This window comes from Blennius ocellaris, assembly GCF_963422515.1.
Source record: "Blennius ocellaris genome assembly, chromosome: 7".
Lineage (NCBI taxonomy): Eukaryota > Metazoa > Chordata > Actinopteri > Blenniiformes > Blenniidae > Blennius > Blennius ocellaris.
The window spans coordinates 20,427,279-20,447,072 of NC_137656.1; the positions used below are offsets into that span (position 1 = coordinate 20,427,279).

General features: G+C 42.6%; 2 protein-coding genes across 4 annotated transcripts; both read right to left on the bottom strand.

Annotated features, from left to right (window-relative positions):
* Positions 1-585: 585 nt before the first annotated feature.
* On the bottom strand, positions 586-4,024 carry arid5a (AT-rich interactive domain 5A; the record flags this gene model as incomplete). Its single annotated transcript, XM_080499198.1, has 6 exons — positions 586-1,767; positions 1,853-2,006; positions 2,135-2,232; positions 2,615-2,667; positions 2,753-2,921; positions 3,941-4,024. 6 exons carry the CDS (start codon positions 4,022-4,024, stop codon positions 586-588), a joined length of 1,740 nt encoding a protein of 579 aa, XP_080355324.1.
* A 5,777-nt stretch (positions 4,025-9,801) lies between these two features.
* Positions 9,802-18,165, bottom strand: dbnlb (drebrin-like b). Of its 3 annotated transcripts, XM_080500061.1 has the most exons (15): positions 18,031-18,165; positions 15,783-15,838; positions 15,400-15,512; positions 15,229-15,303; positions 14,410-14,559; positions 13,859-13,936; positions 13,382-13,533; positions 13,241-13,295; positions 12,957-13,028; positions 12,592-12,754; positions 12,202-12,318; positions 11,826-11,900; positions 11,586-11,644; positions 11,420-11,507; positions 9,802-11,150 (listed from the first exon to the last, which is right to left on the bottom strand). In XM_080500061.1, exons 1-15 carry the CDS (start codon positions 18,111-18,113, stop codon positions 11,014-11,016), a joined length of 1,473 nt encoding a protein of 490 aa, XP_080356187.1. In that variant the 5' UTR covers positions 18,114-18,165; the 3' UTR covers positions 9,802-11,013. The 3 variants fall into 3 exon arrangements, with proteins under 3 accessions (XP_080356187.1, XP_080356189.1, XP_080356188.1); XM_080500063.1 differs by lacking the exon at positions 12,202-12,318; XM_080500062.1 differs by lacking the exon at positions 11,826-11,900.
* Positions 18,166-19,794: the final 1,629 nt, after the last annotated feature.

Below are 19,794 nucleotides of genomic sequence, written 5' to 3' on the forward strand. Positions count from 1 at the left end.
CAACATGATGTGGACTTTGTAGCGCTGAGTTGTATGGTACATTAAAATGAAACCCCAAAACAAATTCTGCAGTCAAAAGTTTGAATAAACATTGAAAAATAACCTGCACAAATTATCATTATTGCTGTGGAACAATTTTACCATATTAACAGAAAACATTGAGCAATATGTTTAATTTAGTTATATTTGTTAATATTCTTCTTTATTTACTCCAGAAAAAACATAGATAAAGGCCGTGCAGAAACCAAATATGTGGCATATGAGGATAATGTGGTACATATTTTGATAAAAACTGCATTTTAAATAGCACATTTCCACCTGTTCTTCCATGAAAATCAACATCTGAAATGGTTGGTTGTTAAATGTATCACTTATCAATTCATAGTTCATATCAAGAACGTGGGAATAAGGACCCTGTAAATAAAGACATCAGTTTACATGATATGGCATTGCAACAATTGGCACAAGTGTAATTTACATTTTGTGAATAGTTTATTTTTCCAAATGCACTCATTGTGTGGGCAATGAAAGAAATGTTCAAGTCTAATCCGATAAATATCTCCAAATGTCACTACTGCTTACTGACTACAGCTTGTGAGGGTAAATGTGGTTTATTGCAGGTATGTTATATCCACTTTGAGAGTTGTATAGCGGAATGGCGTACGGATATGGATAGACGGCTGAACCAAAGACAGGTGGACCGATGGGGACGTGACGGTACATCAGCTGAGACTGAGGTAGTCTCACTCGGTTGGTGAGACACTCGGGGTGTACGTTCGGCTGATAGCGAGAATCTCTCCCCGACTTGTCATAGCTCAGCAGAGCGGCATTGGGGTGAATCACATTCTGCTGAACAGCAGGAACTTTTTGTTGGGCTGTCCTGCATTTGTCCCTCTTCTCTGTCTGATGGAGCCACGGAGTCCCGCTGTGCAGCCTCTTTGCACAGGCCTCAGAGTCCACCTGCTGAAGGAACCTACTTGGGTACATTTTATAACTGGGTCGTATCGGAGCGGGCCGTAGAAGCTGCACGGACTTGGAGGCGACTTTAGTGAAACTCGAAGTGGAGGTGGTAGAAGAGAAGGGGGACAACGGTTGAAGCGGATATGAGAAATATCTGTGAGTTCCTTTGTGGTAAGGCCTCCAGGCAGAGTCTTGATTCAGTTGTTTCCCCGAGTCGGGAGACAGTGGTTGGGATCTAACTGGAGCTACGTTGTTATTCCGTCCCAGGGGGTCTTTGGATGTCTGAGTCATAGTCTTGCCTTCTTCACTGCAATCGGATGTGTTTTTGACAGTCAGTTCTGAGCTGGATGCACGTTTGTATTTACTAGTTGCTGCACCATCCTCTGATGAGACAGACACAGGGGAGGGGCTGCGTGAAGACGAGGAGGACAGAGGCAACGGCGAGCCTTCGGAGTTCCTGCTGGAAAGAGCCTGAGCAGGAGACTGAGAGCGGTGGATGACGGACGGTCGGTCTTTGTCCTCGCTCTCAGAGCTTCTTGGCAAACGAAGGCTCGCCTGAGCCATTCGCTTCTTCTTCTCCAGAGGAGAGATGACTTCCCCTGCTGCAGGTGGGATGTGAGTAATCCAGGAATTGGATGTCGGGGCCTGGAGGATGTGTGTGTAGACGGAGGCGCAGAGGTCAGTGCCGGCTCTTTTGGGCTGGTTGCTCTTGGAGACGGGTCTGTCAGGCGAGGCGGCCCAGAGAACAGAGTGAGGATGCATCATCGACTCACTTTGACAAGCAGCTTCAGGACTTTGAAGGAATAACTGTAAGACAATACAAAGGATTTGTTTTATAATTGACCATCAGCAACGCAGAATACACTTTTTCTTTTTCTTGTCTTTTGCATACCTCCGACTCTATGTCCAGATGAGTCTTTTTTCTCTTTCCGTCAGCCTTGTATACCTTTCCATCTAAATTTCTCTTGTAAGGCTTTCGGGGTTTGCTCGGAGGCAACGGTTTGTCCTCCTCTCCTTTCAAGTGTCTCTCGAACGGCAGCACCAGCCTTTAATGACACATTTTGCTTTTAGAATTCCACGCAACACATTCATCGAGGTCACTTTTTTATTGTAAAACTTAGACTAAAGTAAACATCACGCTACTATCAGGAAAATAAAGGAGGATCAGTCCCACCTTTCATAGTGTCTGCGTGTGCAGGTGGCAGCACTGGTGCTTCCTGGGCTTCCCCCTAACTCATCGTACACTTTCTTCCACAGACGTCGAGCCGTCACCTGGACAGACAAAGCATTTACAAACGCTCAAAGTTCATGATAGTGACAGTTGATGCGTGAAAGTGACAAATGACTTTTTATACGACATAGTAAGAAAGAGGCAACAAGTCGTAGTTTTTGGAAGGTATGTCATGTTGTGCTGTTTATCTGGTGAAATTATACTGTACGTGTCGTCTCTCTATCTTGTTTCATTGTAATATTGCTCTGCATCGGATCCAAAAGGACTGTGGCTGGTTATTAAACTGCAGACTTTCAGTACGGAAACAAAACTCTGGTTTGTGAACGTGTGCATGCGTGGGCAGCTGCAAATTGTCTTGTGAGTGTACAGCCTGGGACCTGACAGTCAACTCTGGCCCGTTACACTGGCATAGATAGAACTTACTGAATCATAGCCCCCAAGTTTATCCACAGCTCTGTAGATCCTCCACAGGTTGACTGAAGAGAGAAAACAATTAAAACCCAAGCTTTCAATTTAAAAGAATTCATAAGCTGGCATGATGCCAGTAGACGTTAAACTCACTCTGTTTGAAGCCCAGATGTGGAATTCGTTCTATTGGTGTGCCTTTGTTCTTCATGAAAGAGTGTAAGCTTGAAATGAACGCCTTCTCCTCCATCTTCACCACACCGGGTGTCGCTTCTTCCTCGCATTCAGCGGTGGAGTCATCAATCTCAATAACAGACATGGAAGCCTGGTGTTGAGAAGAGCAGATACATTAGAGAAGTGTATGACTAAGTCCTCCACCGTGTGAAAACCTGTGCACAGATATGTCTTGAACGCCTCACTATTGAACTGAAACTTCAAAATCGGAGAGTATGATTTCACCACGGCTTTCAATAGATAACCGCTACATTTCCTGTCTGGAGAGAAAGCAGCAGACTTGTGGGGTTTTCGGTCTCGCGTTGTCTGTCGCCGGTCTTACTTTGAAAAATAAGCTTAACCCGAAAGGGGAGTTTGGTTTCAAAAACAAAACCCACTTTAACTCAGACATTTCTGGAAAAAAAACAAAAAACAATCCTCAATAGCTGAAAATTAAAGGATCTGCGTTTGTGTGCTCAGCATCTGAACTGAAGTGTGTCAAGTGTTACAAACTCCAGTAAATCACAATGTCAATATTTGTGGTTTTCAAGAAAGGAGAAATGAAAGAGTGAAGGCATGCAGGATAAGAACTGATGAGTTCAAACTATTTGAAGAGAACTCCAGAAGATTGAAACTGAAACACTAAAAAGTTTCTATTTATTAACACAGATGGTACTATAAGAAAATATAATCACAGGAAACAAATAGTTTTTAATGTAAATTATGTACTGTAAGTAGCGAAAAGGAGTCATTGCATCTATTTCTCATGGGCTGTGGATCATGTAGTTAGTCATTCGGGTTTCTGCCCTGAAATTGAAAATTTCAGGATTCACGTCACACACTTAAATGTGAGGTTTCACATGGCGCCTGCGTTGATGAATTTCAGTCAATATTTCACTTTGAATCAGCCTACGTGGAAGCTGCTATATCTACGGCTTTCATTGCACAACAAAAGAGCTCGAGGCGGTTTCATATTGAATGAAGTTCCTCTATGTGGTTCCTGGTTCCGAGAAGTAAACTTCTCGAGTGACTAATAGTGAAGGTGGAGGCCTCTAACCGAGATAGCGCCGGCTGAGTCACAGTTCACTGGCTTCACATTGTAGTTCCCAGCTAACCGCCTGCACTTCTGACTTTCCGCTGCTGTTCTGTCGAGAACGTCTCAGTGAGCCGCGTTTCCCATCGCGGGTGTGTTGCGTTTCGATTGACGGGGTGCATCCCGACAAAGCACCGTCTTTCACAAAACCGTAACGAGCGGCGAATTCTCAAATTCAGGAAGCGTCTGCACTCAAATCCCCAACCCAAAGCTCGCTGTCATGAGCTGGAGCTCACAGGGTCCCTCAGACTGGACGTCATTCTGTCACTAATTCAGTTGAATTCTACATATTGAGTAATTTTTTTTTTGTTTTGTTTTGTTTTTATTTGGAAACCTGCGTGGGTGGTACTGATGTCATTGTGTTGCTTATGTGATTCTTGCGATGATTGTTAGTGGCGTTCTGGACCGATGCTATCGGCTGGGCCCAGCGGTCGCCACAGAAACCGCCGCGCTTTCAACACACGTCAACCTTGGAAATTTCGTGGCCTAATTTGCGTCTTCACATGTTATGAAATACAGCGGTGAGTGAAATGTGAAGCGGGTCCAACAGATCGCCTCTAAACGTCCATCAAACAATCAGCACTTCAAAAAGAACCCTTTCTGAAAGTCGAGTGAAAAGGGGAAATGAAAACGCACATTACTCATTCTGAGCAGTCATGTCTGTAGTCACTGATTAACTGTAACTGATGCAAACTGGAAGGCCTAATAATTGATCAGCAGTGACTGAAGGCAATACCTGCTCCGCTCTCGTCCTCTCTCCGTCACGGTTCGGCGTCGATGCCTCACTTTGCTCGTCTTGGGCTTGAAACACAAACACATTTGCAAAGAAATGACTTGAACAGAAAGTCAGAAATAAGTCATTAAGTTGCTATGTAAATCTGAATTCAAAGAAGTGAAGGAGCCCAGCACTTCTTCATTTCAAGAAAAAAAATGACAATGCAGTCTTTCACAAGCACAAACCCAGTTCCCTTGAGAGATTTCAAAACGGATTGCCGGGAATTCATATAAATATATAAACGGACAATTTTGCAATCTGCATGATCAGCTGATCAGCCAGCACAAAACAAAACAAAACAAAAAAATACACACAAAAAAACAAAGAAAAAACAAACACAAAGAAAAGTAGCACTTATTATAAACTGGGTGTGATATAAAACCACAGGTTCGTAAACCACTTCCTGCTCATCGGCACAACCATGTGCTGCACTGTATCATATTGTAACTCAGTATTGAGCAAGATTTTCTCTTTGTAAGCTGCAACTGCAGTGAAGCAACAAACCCCCAAGTACTCTAATATCAATATTGAAGGTTTCAAAACACAGACACCAGATGTTACATCTGCAAACAAACAAAAAAATGATCACTTCATAGAGTTGTGTGGGTAAAGTCTCGTAGCGTTCAGAGCAATCTTTTGGTTAAAAACCCCCCTGAAAAGTGCTCACGAGCATGTTTTCTGTTCCCAACGACGAGGAGATGGAATTTCCATCCTTGCTCAAAATACACCAACTTTAAGCAATTAAAGATGAGCAGAGTCCAGAATAATTATGAGAATCCGATCTCGTAATTTCCTTGTCAGGGAGAGTGAGCTTTTAATTTGACAAGCCTGAGAACAGTATGTCTTTACCAGAGTAAAGTGTTTCATCTTGTGAGCCCTCCGCCCTGCACTGATGTCAATACTGTGTAAAACCAATATGCTTCACTTTTGACATGGCTCGCTTCCTGTGCTGTGGCTTGAACCTTTAATTCTGCTTTCAGTAGCTCACGACTTCTCTATTTTCTTCTGTTGAATACATATTTGTTCGTATATTGTGCTACCATAAAATATTCATGACTGTTTGATTTGTGTGACTAAAAGACTATTATATTTACTTGTAGTGATTTACTGCAATTATGGACCTGAGAGAAGGCAAAGATTACAAATAATTTCCCAGTGAAGGAGAAATATCTAAACAAATAAAAGTATGATGTGCATAAATTACATTAAAAAAAGAGTAGATTTAGTTCAGCTCCTCATATATTCAATATAAAAAAAAGTTCATTAACTTGAATGTTTGATTCTATTTCATATGTTCTAAAGGAAAAAGACAAACTGTAAATAAGCTCAAGGTAACAGGTCCTCAATGAATTTAAAGTTGATTCTCACCCATTTCCAGAAGCCGTCCTTCAGTCTCTGGCTCATCTGTGTTTAGTGACAGTAATTCATGCCATGCTCTCTTCAACTCGACACCACGAAATAGGAAGGTGTTTCCACAGGGCAGTTTCATTGGTTGACTGATCACACCGCAGCAAATGTGGCTGGGAAACTAAGTACTTCTTTTTTTTTTTTGCTTAAATCTCACAATATCTATCCTCTCAGTTTCATCTTTTGATTTTCTGCCCAAAAGATGACAGCTGTGTTTCAATTGTTGGTCATTAAATTTCACATCTCCATGCTTTTCCCACAGCCAGAGAAACATGAAATTATAATGTAATAGTGCTCACTATAAAAACCAACTGACCTGTCCTTTTCGATTTTGTAAGTCAGTACATGGATTATCAAGTACAAGTGAAAACTCTAAATCTCCACATAGTTTCCGTGCGACCATAATGCGTCATACAAACTCGCAAAAGGTTATATTTTGGATAGAATGAACCCAGAAGCACAACATATTAAACAAGCCTGTCACCTTCAATGTACAGACACGAAATTCAGCAACGTTTTTTGATTTAAGGAAGTGAAAAAACAACACTCAACTGATGTCCAAATAAAGGTTTGAAGCGATGTCTGCATGACATGTAGGAGTGACATTTCTGGGACGTTTACTGCAAATTGATAATACGGAGGGGAAAAAAAGGATGCGAGCCTCATGACTGTAAAGGCTGGCATGAACACAACCGTGACTCAAGAATGAGAATAGGACAGAAACACTGTGGGATCCTTCAGAGTCAATGATGAATGTTGTTGTTCTAATCACAAAGTCATTTCACGCCATTGTTTAATCCAACGGCATGTTTAATCCATCATACCGGGAAAAAAAACAACAACAATAAAGTGTTATTTCTCAGGGGTGTACTGTGAATTAGAGTTTAATTTAAAGGTGATGGCATGGTGCTGTCGTAGCTCGTTCCTTTGGTTTCACAATAAAGCGAGTCCAGTTAAAGGACCATTTTATGCCGAGTTTGCATGTCGTCCCTGTGTGGATTTCCTCTCACGGTCATCAAAAACAAGTGTTTAAGGTGAAACCGTAGCTCCAAATTGGCGAAGGGTGAATGTGAGCGACCTCCATGGTCCGGATCAGTTTGACACCAAACTAAACAACTGTAATAAAAAAAGAAAAGAGAATGTTTGTGCTTGAACAGTATAATTGAGGACAGCCACACATTAATTTAACTTCAGCTCACTGCATGATGAACCTATCTTCACCTGCTGGTGTGTTTGATGGAGAGTTGTGAGACTGCTCAGGCGCTGCTGGCTGTTTAGCACTTTACACTTACAGGAAGAGAGAATGTACTACTTCCTGAAAATGGTTTCTACTGACCATCGCTGAAAGATATTGGTTAAAAATAGGATGCCCAGACAATGCAGAAGTAGCCTGTTCCAGTACAGATGATTGGCAGGCGGGTTTCAAAAACAACAACAACAAACAAACAAACAAAAAAGAGTCCCTTACAAGTTCAGAGTTACAGGGAATTGTCTTAAGTTTATAGAGGACACTCATTAACATATTTGTAAATTGAATATTTCAATTCCACTGTTTGATTAAAGCATATTTTTTAGAAGTTGAAGACTTTGAAGTGTGAGGAAAGAGTTTTACATGTTACAAAACTATTACATTTATCAAACCATTGCATAAAAAAAAAGAAAAACAACTGAATAGGTTTCTGTAAAACTGTCATACTATTCAATGTGCTACTTGTAAATTATGAACCTCCATCTTACTTACCAGAAGTTTTGGTTTAACAAAAAAAAAAAAAATTGCCCTTCAGTTTTCCGTCCTCAAGCACTATATTCTTCTTTTGCTTTAAGAATCAGAAAATGTTGAAGTTACCAAATATGGTCCTTTGCACCCACGGTGACCCTCAGAAAGAACTGGAAAGAAGTTTCCTGAAACACAAAGCCTGGATTCTCTGTTTGACTGAATAAAAGCAGCACTTTATAGCAACTTTCTGATATTTTCACATCTGACCGTGTTTTTCCCTCCTGTAAACCTGCAGAGATGTCATGATTAAAAACACAAGATGCAGCACCATCCACATTTCCTCTGCATGTTTTCAACCTCTCTGAAAGGGGGATGCCCTATTCCTCCATCTGGTGCGGATAGCGAATGACATTTCAAAATGATTAACATTTAAATGTCAAATTACCCAAATATCTACAAACTGGTCAAATATCAGAGGGATTTTTCTCCGCTTCAGTGAGAAAAACAAGTTTTTTTTTGGGGGGGGGGCTTTTCAAAACGGATTGTTTTCAAGATGCAACAAAGCTCTGCGCTGAAGATAAAAGTGTTGATAAACTGAATTTTATACTTTTTGAAGTTTGCACTTTGTTTTCAGTTGAACTCACAGACATGAACAATAATTCATGTGTGCACACAGTGTAAACGCAACTTCTAAATGTTAATATTGATTCTATCCTTTCCTCTACAGAAACACTGAGTTGATGTGCAGCTTTACAGAAATGTTAGAATTTCCAGAAGTCAGATTTTGTCATGCCCTTCTGATCTTTCTTTATCTTCGGCAGAAACATCAGTCGTGACATTGAGAAAAAATCCCCAGCTATTCATTTCAGACTTTCACTGACAAAAAACAAAACAAAACAAAAAAAAACCAAGGCAGCGGAGTGAGGCTGCCATAATGTAAATGTAAAATCAGGGCATGTGGAGAGAAAATATTGCCAGTCCAACACATGAGAAGGCTTCCTGTCTGAAGTGACTCATTATCCCAGGGAACAAAGTGAAACACATTAGACTCCAGAGACAAACTGTCACTAACAGGGTTAGAAAACCAGGCTGAGCTGAGTGCAATGGCTGCATGTGCTTTCTCCAATTTCATCTCCAAACTCTTCTATCCAATTTACATTTGAGGCCTTATTTAAAACCGTTTTACAGTTCTGCATTTGTCTTTATCTCTGCTCAAAGTTTTTTTTTTTTTTCCCTCTTACTCTTTTTCTGCATTGCTTACAATAACTGAGCTAAAATTAACGTCCTTGTCCTGTGGTGAGAGTTTTTAAAATAGGCAAGCGCAATCAGAAATGACTTGCTAAACTACGCGTTTCATTTCTTTAAAAGCCAATAGATGTTTGAGGGGATCTACAAAAAGAGACTTGGATGTAAGACAGGTTAACAAACAAAAATAGCAAAGCTTTTGATGCATTTCATTACATTGATTTTTTTTTTTAATGAAGTAATTTCAGACAAGTCAAAAACATACACTGATACACCTTTATACATATAAACAACCTTGTTGATAATCTATATATTTACACCAAATAACTATATCCAAGTACACTACTCCCATACATATGAAGTCATACATCTAATTTTCCATGCCTGAAAAGGGATATTAATAAATAAAACATTTAATCTTATCCCTTCTCCAATATTCATTAGTCACATTTTACAATTACCCAAATCCTGTGTATTAAAAATACATTTATGCAACCATCCATTTTTCCACTAGTGTGAAAAGGACAAAACAGGTCAGATGACGCAGGCTTGAAGAGTCACCGCATTTCTTTTACATTGCAAATGATCATTTAAAGTTAATTCGAGATGTGCAAAATATTCACCTGCAAAACTATTTGATGTGGCAGAAAGGCTGATCAGGTTTTCGTGTGAAAATGAAACTTAAGCATTAGAAGTGAATTCCCCTGGTTGATGCTTCATTCCAGGAAACTGACACACACCACAGCAGGTTGTTTTATTCATTTTATTATGAAGAATGTCTGTGCGTTACAATAGACTCTGGGGGAAAAACAAAAAGCAAAATGGAAACGCGATGCCGCTTTCTCTTCACAATCGGCTGCTTTTTGGTCAACTGACCTCATAGACCAGGTATTTTCTTCCATGATAAAAAAGCAATGGACTTGCATATATTTTGCCATCAAGCGGTTGAAAATGTCTTAATTTGAAATGCCACCAACCACAATCTCACCCCGTCATTATGGCACCGTGACCTCACATATCACAGCTCGGTCACGCACTCGGCTTCAGTCCGGCCGGATCCAAACGGGGCAGAAAACCACGCCTACTTATTAAGCTTCCCTCTCGCCAGCTCGTCCCTGAAAAGTCAGCGCGTTGAAATGCTGAAATGATGTTGTTCAAATGAGGAAGGTCTTGAAATGGAAACTGTTATTTACTCACAGTTTTAAGGAACTTAACCGTTTCATGCATTCTCATTCTGGAGCCAATCACCCAGAACACGGCAAACATCTGTTTCTCTATAGTTTAAATATTCACTTCAACCACAGTCTTATCAGTACAGGCTGGAGATTCACACAGGATGTAGGTTCAATCACATAAAGAAAACTCAGTATGCCGGTATAGAAAGGCAAAAAGATAAAAAAAAACAAAAAAAACAAAAACAAGGCAAAAGATCAGGTTGCAGCTGGTACCACCGTCATTTCCCTGAAATGAACAGGAGCGAGTGCTACAAGGAACGACTAAACTATACCTGGAAGAGAAATGAAGCCACTTTGTAAAGGAATGTGAAGGAGAAGTGCGATCAATGCTCACAATGGAATATAACGGAGGCCGACACTGTACTGCATCACATTGACAGGCAAAGAGACTCGTCTCGGGTTGGGGGGGGGGGTTTGGTCAGCGTGTGGATCGACACAAATCCCTAAAACTATGCGACCCGTTGCTCACAACATCAACAAGAAATGGAATTTCTTTCTTGAAATGATAAAGAGGTTTGAAAAGCAGCAGGCCCACCATTACTGTCCGTACTCTTCATTGGTCCAGAATGTGGAGGCTCACTGGCCCCGACTCAGCCTGATCTGGTGCGTGTGGACTGACTTAGCAGTGTGGTGTTGGACCGCAGAAGTTCTTCAGATCTGCCACTATAAGGATTTAAATTTATTTTTTTTTGGGGGGGGGAAGGGGGGGGGTGGCTGGCAGGGAGAGGGGGGCTAAATAAGCTCCACGTAATTGGCTGGGAACATTCCGAAGTGACCGTCCGGGCCGTATCCCCGCCACCAGCCCTCGTCGATCATCTCGATCCCGGTGATGATTTCGTCGGGGTCGAAGGAGATCTCCGTGTCGTCGGCTGGGAAACACAAGGAGCAGCACTCTTACTGGAAAAAAAACTCTGCCGAGCAAATTCTACGAACAACAAGTGTACTGTTCAGGGCAAACACAATCTGTCACTTAAATCAACTTCCTCTTATTACTTCTACTTCAGAGTAAGACCTGCCCCCAGCTGTGCTTTATGACTGTGGGGAGTCGTTTCTCGAAAGTTTGTGGCAATAAGTGAAACCACCTGCAACTAAAAACGCAGGTATTCAATAAACACAATAAATGGGGGGGGGGTCTCACCAGCCTGGTAGTCATATAAGGCTCTGGCACACACGCCTCGGTCTGTTGACTCCACGGGCGTCACCTCCGGGGAGCTGCTCTCCTCCACCTGGAGAAGAAACGGGACTCGTGATGCAGATGTATTCACATATAGCCGTTAATGCACACTCAGATTCTTTACACCCACCTGAGGGGTTTCTTCAACAGCTGGTTCTGGAACCCAGGAGTTGGCAGCCGGTGGCTCTTCTGCAAAGAGAGACGACGGTGAGCACAACTTCTTCTGCCAGCAGGTGGCAGCATCAGCAGCTGATCATGAGAACACACTGCAGCGGCAGTGGAAGCAGATGGAGGGATTGGGGGGGTGGGGGGGGGGAACTGATATTACAGGGTTAACAGTGGGGTGGTTTCCATGTGATAAGAGCCCCACCTTTCAGCTGCTCCTGTGGCGCCGCCTCCTGCTCCTCATACTCACACCTGGACTGTCCGTCATCCACATCGGGCTCTTATCAGCCAAAACACAAGCACAGACATGCATGTGCACACAGCGACACGTTCACGATTCCACACAGGCTCAAACACCACAGCCGGTCTCACTCATGGTTTGTTTCAATCGGGGGGGGGGGATAACAAAAGGAAAACACGCTTGGGAAAACAGAAAACACAATGAATGGAAGCTGCAGAGTCGTGATAAACGTGTGGAGCTTAGAAGAATTATGAGGATGATGACATGAGAGCAAGAATGAGACACGAAATGCTGAGCTGTGGAGGTGTTCTTCGTGTGTGTGTGTGTGTAAAGTTCACACCTGTGGCATGGACAGGAGAGGCGGAGCTTGCTGGCACAGGAGAAGCTTGGCGCTGAGGTGAGCTGGATCGCTCAGATTCATACGCTTGCTTAGACAGAAAAGGGCTTTGCAGACGCCCTGAGCAGTGAACCCCCGGAATGAGTGGAGACAAACCAAAATGGGCGAGAGAGAGAAAGAAAGACAGAACAAAACAAGTTGAGCAGAAGAGGAGACGGCGTTATGGAGACAGTGTCAAGCATGACTATGGGACAACTGCAGTCGGATGGAAACTTTGAAAGAGACACCGATTACCACAGAAATAAAAACCAGCGGGTTGCAGCCTACCGACCCCCGAGCGGCTGAGAGACTCAGCAGTGACAGTCAAAACAAGCTACTCGGTCGTGATGGTACCTGGCTGAGGGCTGGCGGGGGCGGGGGCAGGGTTGGCGGCGGGGGCTGGGGCTGGGGCTGGGGCGGCGGGCACGTCCGAGTCGCTGGGAGTAATTCCCCGCTCTCGCTGTTTGAACATCTCTCTGGGATTCATGGCGCGCTGAGAGATGAGAGAGGCCGCCTCCTGGGAGACACAAATAATTCATGAGGTTTTGCTGAAACGTAACGAGACCCTGACGGGACGAGGACGTCGTGCAAAGAGTGGAGGACAGGTGCGTTCTCCTCAGAGAGAGACGGAGGCTCGCTTTCAGATGGGAGAGAAGAGAAAAAAAAAGGAGGAAGAAGATTAGCGAGAAGAGGACACTTTCGGGGGGAGGGGGACTCACGTTGGCCTTCTCCACAGATTCACCTCTCATGACTGCCTTCCTCTGGACCTCCTGGTTCTCCTCCTGCTCCTCCTGATGACGTCGACATCAATGATGTCACTGCTCTCATTGATTGTTCCCCCCCCTTTTTGTTCTTACATCACCCCAAATCTCTTCTTTCACCATCAATACAACTCTACAAACGCGAAGGTTGACGAGGGTCGGTTCTACATGACGTCAAAATAAAACCCATCTTGACCTCCAGTCATCGTCACTGTCGCCAACGTGAAACAAGAGACTCTTACCCAGCGCGGCTTCTCCTGCTCTTTGCTCACAGCGTCCTGCTGCTGCTGGTACTTCCTAGTAAACGTTTCAAAAGACAGAGGAAGTGTCATTTCGACCTCTTCGAACAGCTGCGACCTGACGGCGGCCCGCTCGTAACCTACTTTTGCTGGTCAATTTGCGAGGACCTCTCCTTGTCTCTCTTGTCCCGCTGCGCTGCCTCCTTGGCCTCCCGGTCCTTCCGCTCCTTCTCCAGCTTCTGCCGCTCCTCGTCCGCCTTGCGCCGCTCCTCGTGCCGGCGTTTCTCCTCTTCTTTCTACATAGCAAACGGGAGCCGCACTGCTTGGTTATTGTGCAAATGGAGAGAAAAGCCGTCAGAAGATGAGAAGAAGCGCTGACATTGAGCAAAGTTTCTATTTATATTCTTGATGATTAAACACTACATGTCTGTATATTTGCACATCAGGAGAAAAGTTCATCTCCATCAAATAGTCCAAGACTTTCTAATATTTTACAGTTTTGAAGAGTCGACGATTTAAAACCATGTAAACACATTTCACAGGGTTTTTTTTTTTTTTTTAAAGAGATGCTAGAGGCACTCTTCACACTTTATTGGTTTGAAAGAACATTCAGAATTATACCTCTGCCTGTGCCCAGAAGTTGTCTTTATTGGTTTTTCTGATTTCCGACATGGCGTTGGTCTTTTGGTACACCGAGCCCTGCAGGAGGGAAAGAAAAATAATTCATATTAATGTGACAAACAGTCAGTTCACCAGTGAGCTTTAATGGAAATCAAATTTAGAATGACCATTTGATGATGTTCTTTCATGTGTGTAACATAAATATAAGACGAGGATCTGTCATGAAAACAAATCATTAAAAAAGGAAACAGAAACAGGGAAGAAAAAAATTAAAATCCCCAATAGGAGAACATAGTTCTTATGACATGCAAAGACCTTTTGGGGGCTTTTTTTTCTCCATCCAGGGAACTGGAGCTCAAACGGGACTGTCAGAGATTCAATACTCTTCACAATCATTCCCACCATTTTCAAAAAAAACAAAACTGCAGGCTTGGTGAGTGAAAGCCCACAGACACATTTCCTGTGCCTGCATGTTTTCAGACGCAGCTGCATAATTAAGATGTGACGCTGCCATTTATCTCTTCCCACGGAAGCGAACGGAGGAGCCTTACCACTGGGCCCTGAGGACCGCTGTCCTGGAAGCGACTGGAAGCCTCTTTGTGGAAGCTGTAGTTCGCTCCTGAGGCTTTCCCCACCTTCTGCATGATGGCCTCCGGCTCCACGTCCTCCTCTGCCCTGGCATTGACCGTGACGTGGGCCCCCTGAAAGACGCGCTGTTCATCAAAAACTCCTTTTCTTGCTTTTCCTTGGTGTCAAAACACACGTTTTAAATGAATAAGCCAACATTTTGGCTCCATTGTTTCTACGCATGTTGTTTTGAATTGTATTAAATCTGTTATTCATTGTCTTGAAGATTTAAAAAGATGCTGTACAGATTTATCACTTTAATATGAAGGAAAACGACTCAATTTACACTGCGATTAAATCACTTTGAGCACAAAGTGTGTGTTCTGTGCAGTTTCCCTGAGCATAGATTGTAATATACATTGTTTTGGCATGACGCCGATAAAACGGAAGATCACAATAACTTGTTGGTTGCTTTTTAACATGTGCAATCTTTTTCTAAATATGAATGTAAAAACAAAATGCTTCACATATAACTGCATCAATATCTTACTTTATATTTAAAAAAAAAAAGGTAAAATCATTCAATGCAATTCCAAAATGAGTTTTGTCTTAATTAAATAGAAATGATATGTTTCCACTGTCATTGTCTGGAGAGCTTCAAAACTTTAACCAGCCATAAGTCGGGACGCCTGCTTACTATCAGAAAGAAACACGAAAGGTGTGTGTGAGTGAACCTTTGTTGAGCAGGAGAGGAGTGGCGGGAGTGTGTGTTCAGAAATTATATTTGAAGTAGACCGGGTTACCTTGAGAAAATTGGCCATGGAGCTGACATGATTTGCACATAATCCCTTCCTGGCGTCTTTCACACCTTCGCCAGTCTGAAACACAAGAGAAGATTCCATCAGCACGAGGACGGCCGCCACAAAAAAAAAAAAAAAGAAAAGAAATACAGCCGAGCTGAATGTGGTGCTGACCCAGTTGATGAGAACGTATTTGGGCAGACCGGAATTTGGATCCTGGACCCGGCAGAAAGCGTACATTATTTTTCCACTGTTGAGCTCCTCGACCAGCTCCTCCAGGCCTCCGTCTGAAACATAAACATTGTGGGGAGAAGTCAGATGGTTGTGGTGATTTGTTGTGTAACCATTGGCGCTTTGCGAATGGAGAGAGAGACAGACAGAGATACAGAGACAGAGAGAGAGAGAGAGAGAGAGAGAGCAGCGGCAGGCGATCCTTTTGTGCTGATGTTCCAGTCCTGCATCCGAACGCTGCTGACAATCAAATTCCAGCACCGTTCTCATAATATTGTGTTGAGATCATTAAAAACGAGATGACAAAACCAACTCGGGTTACTCACCGCCTTTTTCCGCCAGACGGATATCATTACTGTTTCCCTCGTAGGTGAACAAGGCCCTGCAGAAACATCAGCCATTAAAATAAAATTAAAAAAAACAGGCTCACGCAGTTCATCAGATGTTTCGTCAACCTATTTTAAGGATCTCTCACACTTAAGCCTCCTTCACACAAGAGCTCCACAGAGGAAGTCGGGCGGCGCAAACATTTCTGCAGCTTTAATCCTCCTTGATATCGCCCATGTCACTAATCCTGAACGGATGTGTGCTCTGGCTCTAATAAAGACTTTACTGAATTTTCTTTGCTATAAAATGCCCAATAAAAATAACCAAAGATTAGCTTCCCTAAATAAACTAAATCCAGAGTTGCTACGGGGCAGTTTTGGGTTTTCTTTGCACTGGTTTTTATTAGCATAGAGGCACAAGGAAGTATTTACTGTAAAACTTTGCAAAACAGCATCTTCTTAATGTCACGGTGGGTTAAAGGAGGTTTTTCAGGCCGACGGAGGGAAGAAATTCAGAGGCGATTAAATGCCGGATAAACATTTCAAATTAGCACATTTAAAAAGGACATGCTAATCACTTCCTTTCAGTTTTCATCTCACTTCAACATACGAACACGCAACTTCCTTATCTCACTTTCTTGCAACTTCACACACATTTGATGCAAAAAAAAAAAATAAATAGAAAAAGTCCAGGGAAACCCAAACTTTGGTCAAATGGCCAACAGGTAATTCTGGTACTTTTTTCCTTATCGGAGGGAAAATCCCATGTTGGGCTTAGAGGAACTTTCTGTGCAGTGTTTGGTGTGAGTTGTTGTTCTTTATCACATGAGATCGAACACGTTTACTGCATGAAGACCGTTGACCTTCATCTCACCTGATCTGCTTCCTCCTTCACTACATCCGTCATCTATCTCAATCTGGCCGGTCTAACTTTACCTCGGCGGCTCAACCTTTGGAAACCCGCTCATCTTTGAATCTCAGCATCCTCATCTCGGCCTCCTCCACCTAAACATCTGTTCCGACATTGGCGCCTGACACTCGTCTCCACCATGCCTGCACTTCTCTTCTTCTCTTCTATACTAAACAAAATCAGCAAATTAAGGGTTTCATTTGTACACGGTTCCCTGAAAGAGCTTCTTTAAATATAAGAACTATGGACTGAGCGAAAACCGGCTTGGTGCGTTCCGTTGCCAAAAGCTGACGAGATGTTTGTCCAAAGTTCAACCTCAGCGCCAACGAAGGCCTCAGGTCAGATCCTTATATAGCCTTTGTTCTAAAACGGCCATATTTCTATTCGGCAAAAAGAGTTTGGTGAGAAACTATTTAAAATAGTTGAGCGATCATCAGATATCGTAATGAGGGCTGTTGGCCAATGGACACTTTCACATGATCAAATTTTTTTACAAGCCCATTGTAGAATAATTAAATCTCTTCTTACAAGATGTTGATTCTGTCATTTAGTAACCAAAAGTAAATGTTTGCGAGGCAGGCCGAGTGTGTACCCAGTCATTTCATTGCCTCTCAACTGTATCAGCTTTACTTTCCTCTTGTCAGCACCATGTAGGAACAAACTGTTCAGTGAAATGGGAGGAAAAAGACACAGACGAGCAGCCATTCATGAGAGTTGAGCACAGATCCCGCCAGCAGGACTCCCCCTGGGATGGGATTCACTAATCCAGGTCAGGATTAAACACTGCAGCAGCGATCAACAGGTTTCTGTCTGAATGAGTCCTGGCTGACTCACTCTATTGCTTCAAGAGGAAGTCTCTAGGTGTTTTATTTTTTTTTTACTTTCTCACGCAGATCGTGTCAAACTTCTGATATCTTACCAGGAAGTGGGTGAGGGAGCTGGTCCACTGACCTCATTTAGTATCAAGTTACTATTGTTAAAGGTGAAACTGCATGTAAAGCTAGTTAATTTCTATAATCAACTCCACCGTCAGTAACAAGCGGTTTAATCAGGGCATCTTTTCACAAGACAAAAAACCTGAGGACATATAGATGATATTACACATGAACCTCCACATATATGAACACCATTCATCATCTCGTGTCATCGTTAATCCGACTCGTTTGCTCAGATTATTGAAGAATCGTTGACCGCAGGTTAAGACTGGGTTCATTTCATGTCCAGGTTACGGAACGTTAACTTATTACTGGACGCGCTGAACTGAAAGCTAGCCAGCCCAGCAGCTAACAGCCCGCCCGATACGGAGCGAAGAGCCGCTTCACGCGCGCCGCCTCTTACCAGTTGGTGTCGGATTTTTCATCCACCACTTCTTTGTACGCGGCTGTCAGCGCAGGGCCGTTTTTACAGAGATTCACTGCCATCGTTACCACCGCGTCCAGCTAGCCCGCTAGCTCTCCGGGATGCGCCCTTCCTACTGGGAGGAGCGGCGGTGATGCTGACTCAGGCGGGGTGCGCTTCTTTTACCGCGTCTGCACACGCCGACGGTGCGGAGATTCTGTCAGCAGTGAATAATCAACTCAAATATATTTGCGAACGAGTGGTGAAGTTCAAATGTTTGTCGGCTGCATCGAAAAATATAGGGTGAAATGCTCCACATTTGATTTTGTGTGTCTGCACCGCAAAAGCGTCAAAATAGTTATCGTGATGATCAAACATACCCTGAGGCAGCACGCACAGGTATGCAGGGGCGTGACTTCACAGCGAGCCCGTGGGCAGTGTCGCGTGCCACCCCTCCTCCTTCTTCTACTTCTTCTTCTTCTTCTTCTTCTTCTTCTTCTTCTTCATAATAATAATAATAATAATAATAATAATAATAATAGCAAAAAATATGTAGTACATACAAATGTTATAGGTGACAAAACACTACGGGCTTAAGTGGCTAAAAAACAGAACCTATATAAGATAAATAGAGTATAATTTTGAGTAAGAATAGGTCAATGGAATAAAAAAACAAGTAAAACAAAAGGTAAGTTTAAATTAAGATGAATCTATAGAAGTGGGTTTTTGCAAAGAGATATAAAAGAGTCACAGATTCTGCAAGCCTTATCTCCTCGGGCGGGTCGTTCCTCAGTTGAGGGGCCCTGGTGGAGAACAAACGGTAACTCTGAGATTGAAGCTTTGACTTTGGGATGACCAGAAGGACTCCATCCGAGGACTATACTATTAACATATACTAAATAATAGATATTTTCAATCATTTGGAACATAAAGAATCGATTCATGTGATCATTCATCATGATGATTTGTGCATCACATTGTGTTTGCTTTTTTTTTTTATTCTCTTTTTCTTCCAGACATACAATTTCTTACAGACGTGCATTGCAAACAATTTTTCAGTTTTACAAGTGAACAAACATACAGAATGAACAATAAAAAAGAATAATAGAATACATGCATACACACCAGAAAAATACATTAAAAAAAAAATCTAACAAAACAAAACAAGGAACAAAAAGGTAAATAAATTACTAGATTAATTGAATGAATGGGTATACCCGAACTTTTTACAACTTAACCCTGTAAAAAACGGAGGTAATTGTTTTTTTGGCCCCAAAGAGGAAAGGTCAAAGGTCGGCGCTCATCTTGACTCAATGTCACCCAAGATAACAAATCAAGCCAGAAGTCTGGGAGTAATTAATGGGTCAGACCTGAAATTCAACAACCACATTAAGACAATAACAAAACCAGCTTTTCGCCATCTGAAAAATAAGGCAAGAATGAAAGGATTCCTGACCAAACAAGATTCACAGAAAGTGGTTGATGCTGCAGCCAACACAGGTGGAGCATGCTATATGTGAGCTTCACCCGCTGCCCTGGCAGCCTGTGAGTCAAAGGATTGATTTCAAAATCTTATTTCTGGTTTATATAGCTTTGAATGTTCCTGGGCCGAAATACGTCTGAGACGTACTTGTAGAATGTGAAACATGTGGACTCCTGAGGCTCTCGGGAACAGGTTTACTCAGTGTTCCGAGGGTCAGAAGAAACGAGGTGAAGCAGCTTTTAGTTCCTACGCTCCTCACCTGTGGAAGAAATTAGTTTAAT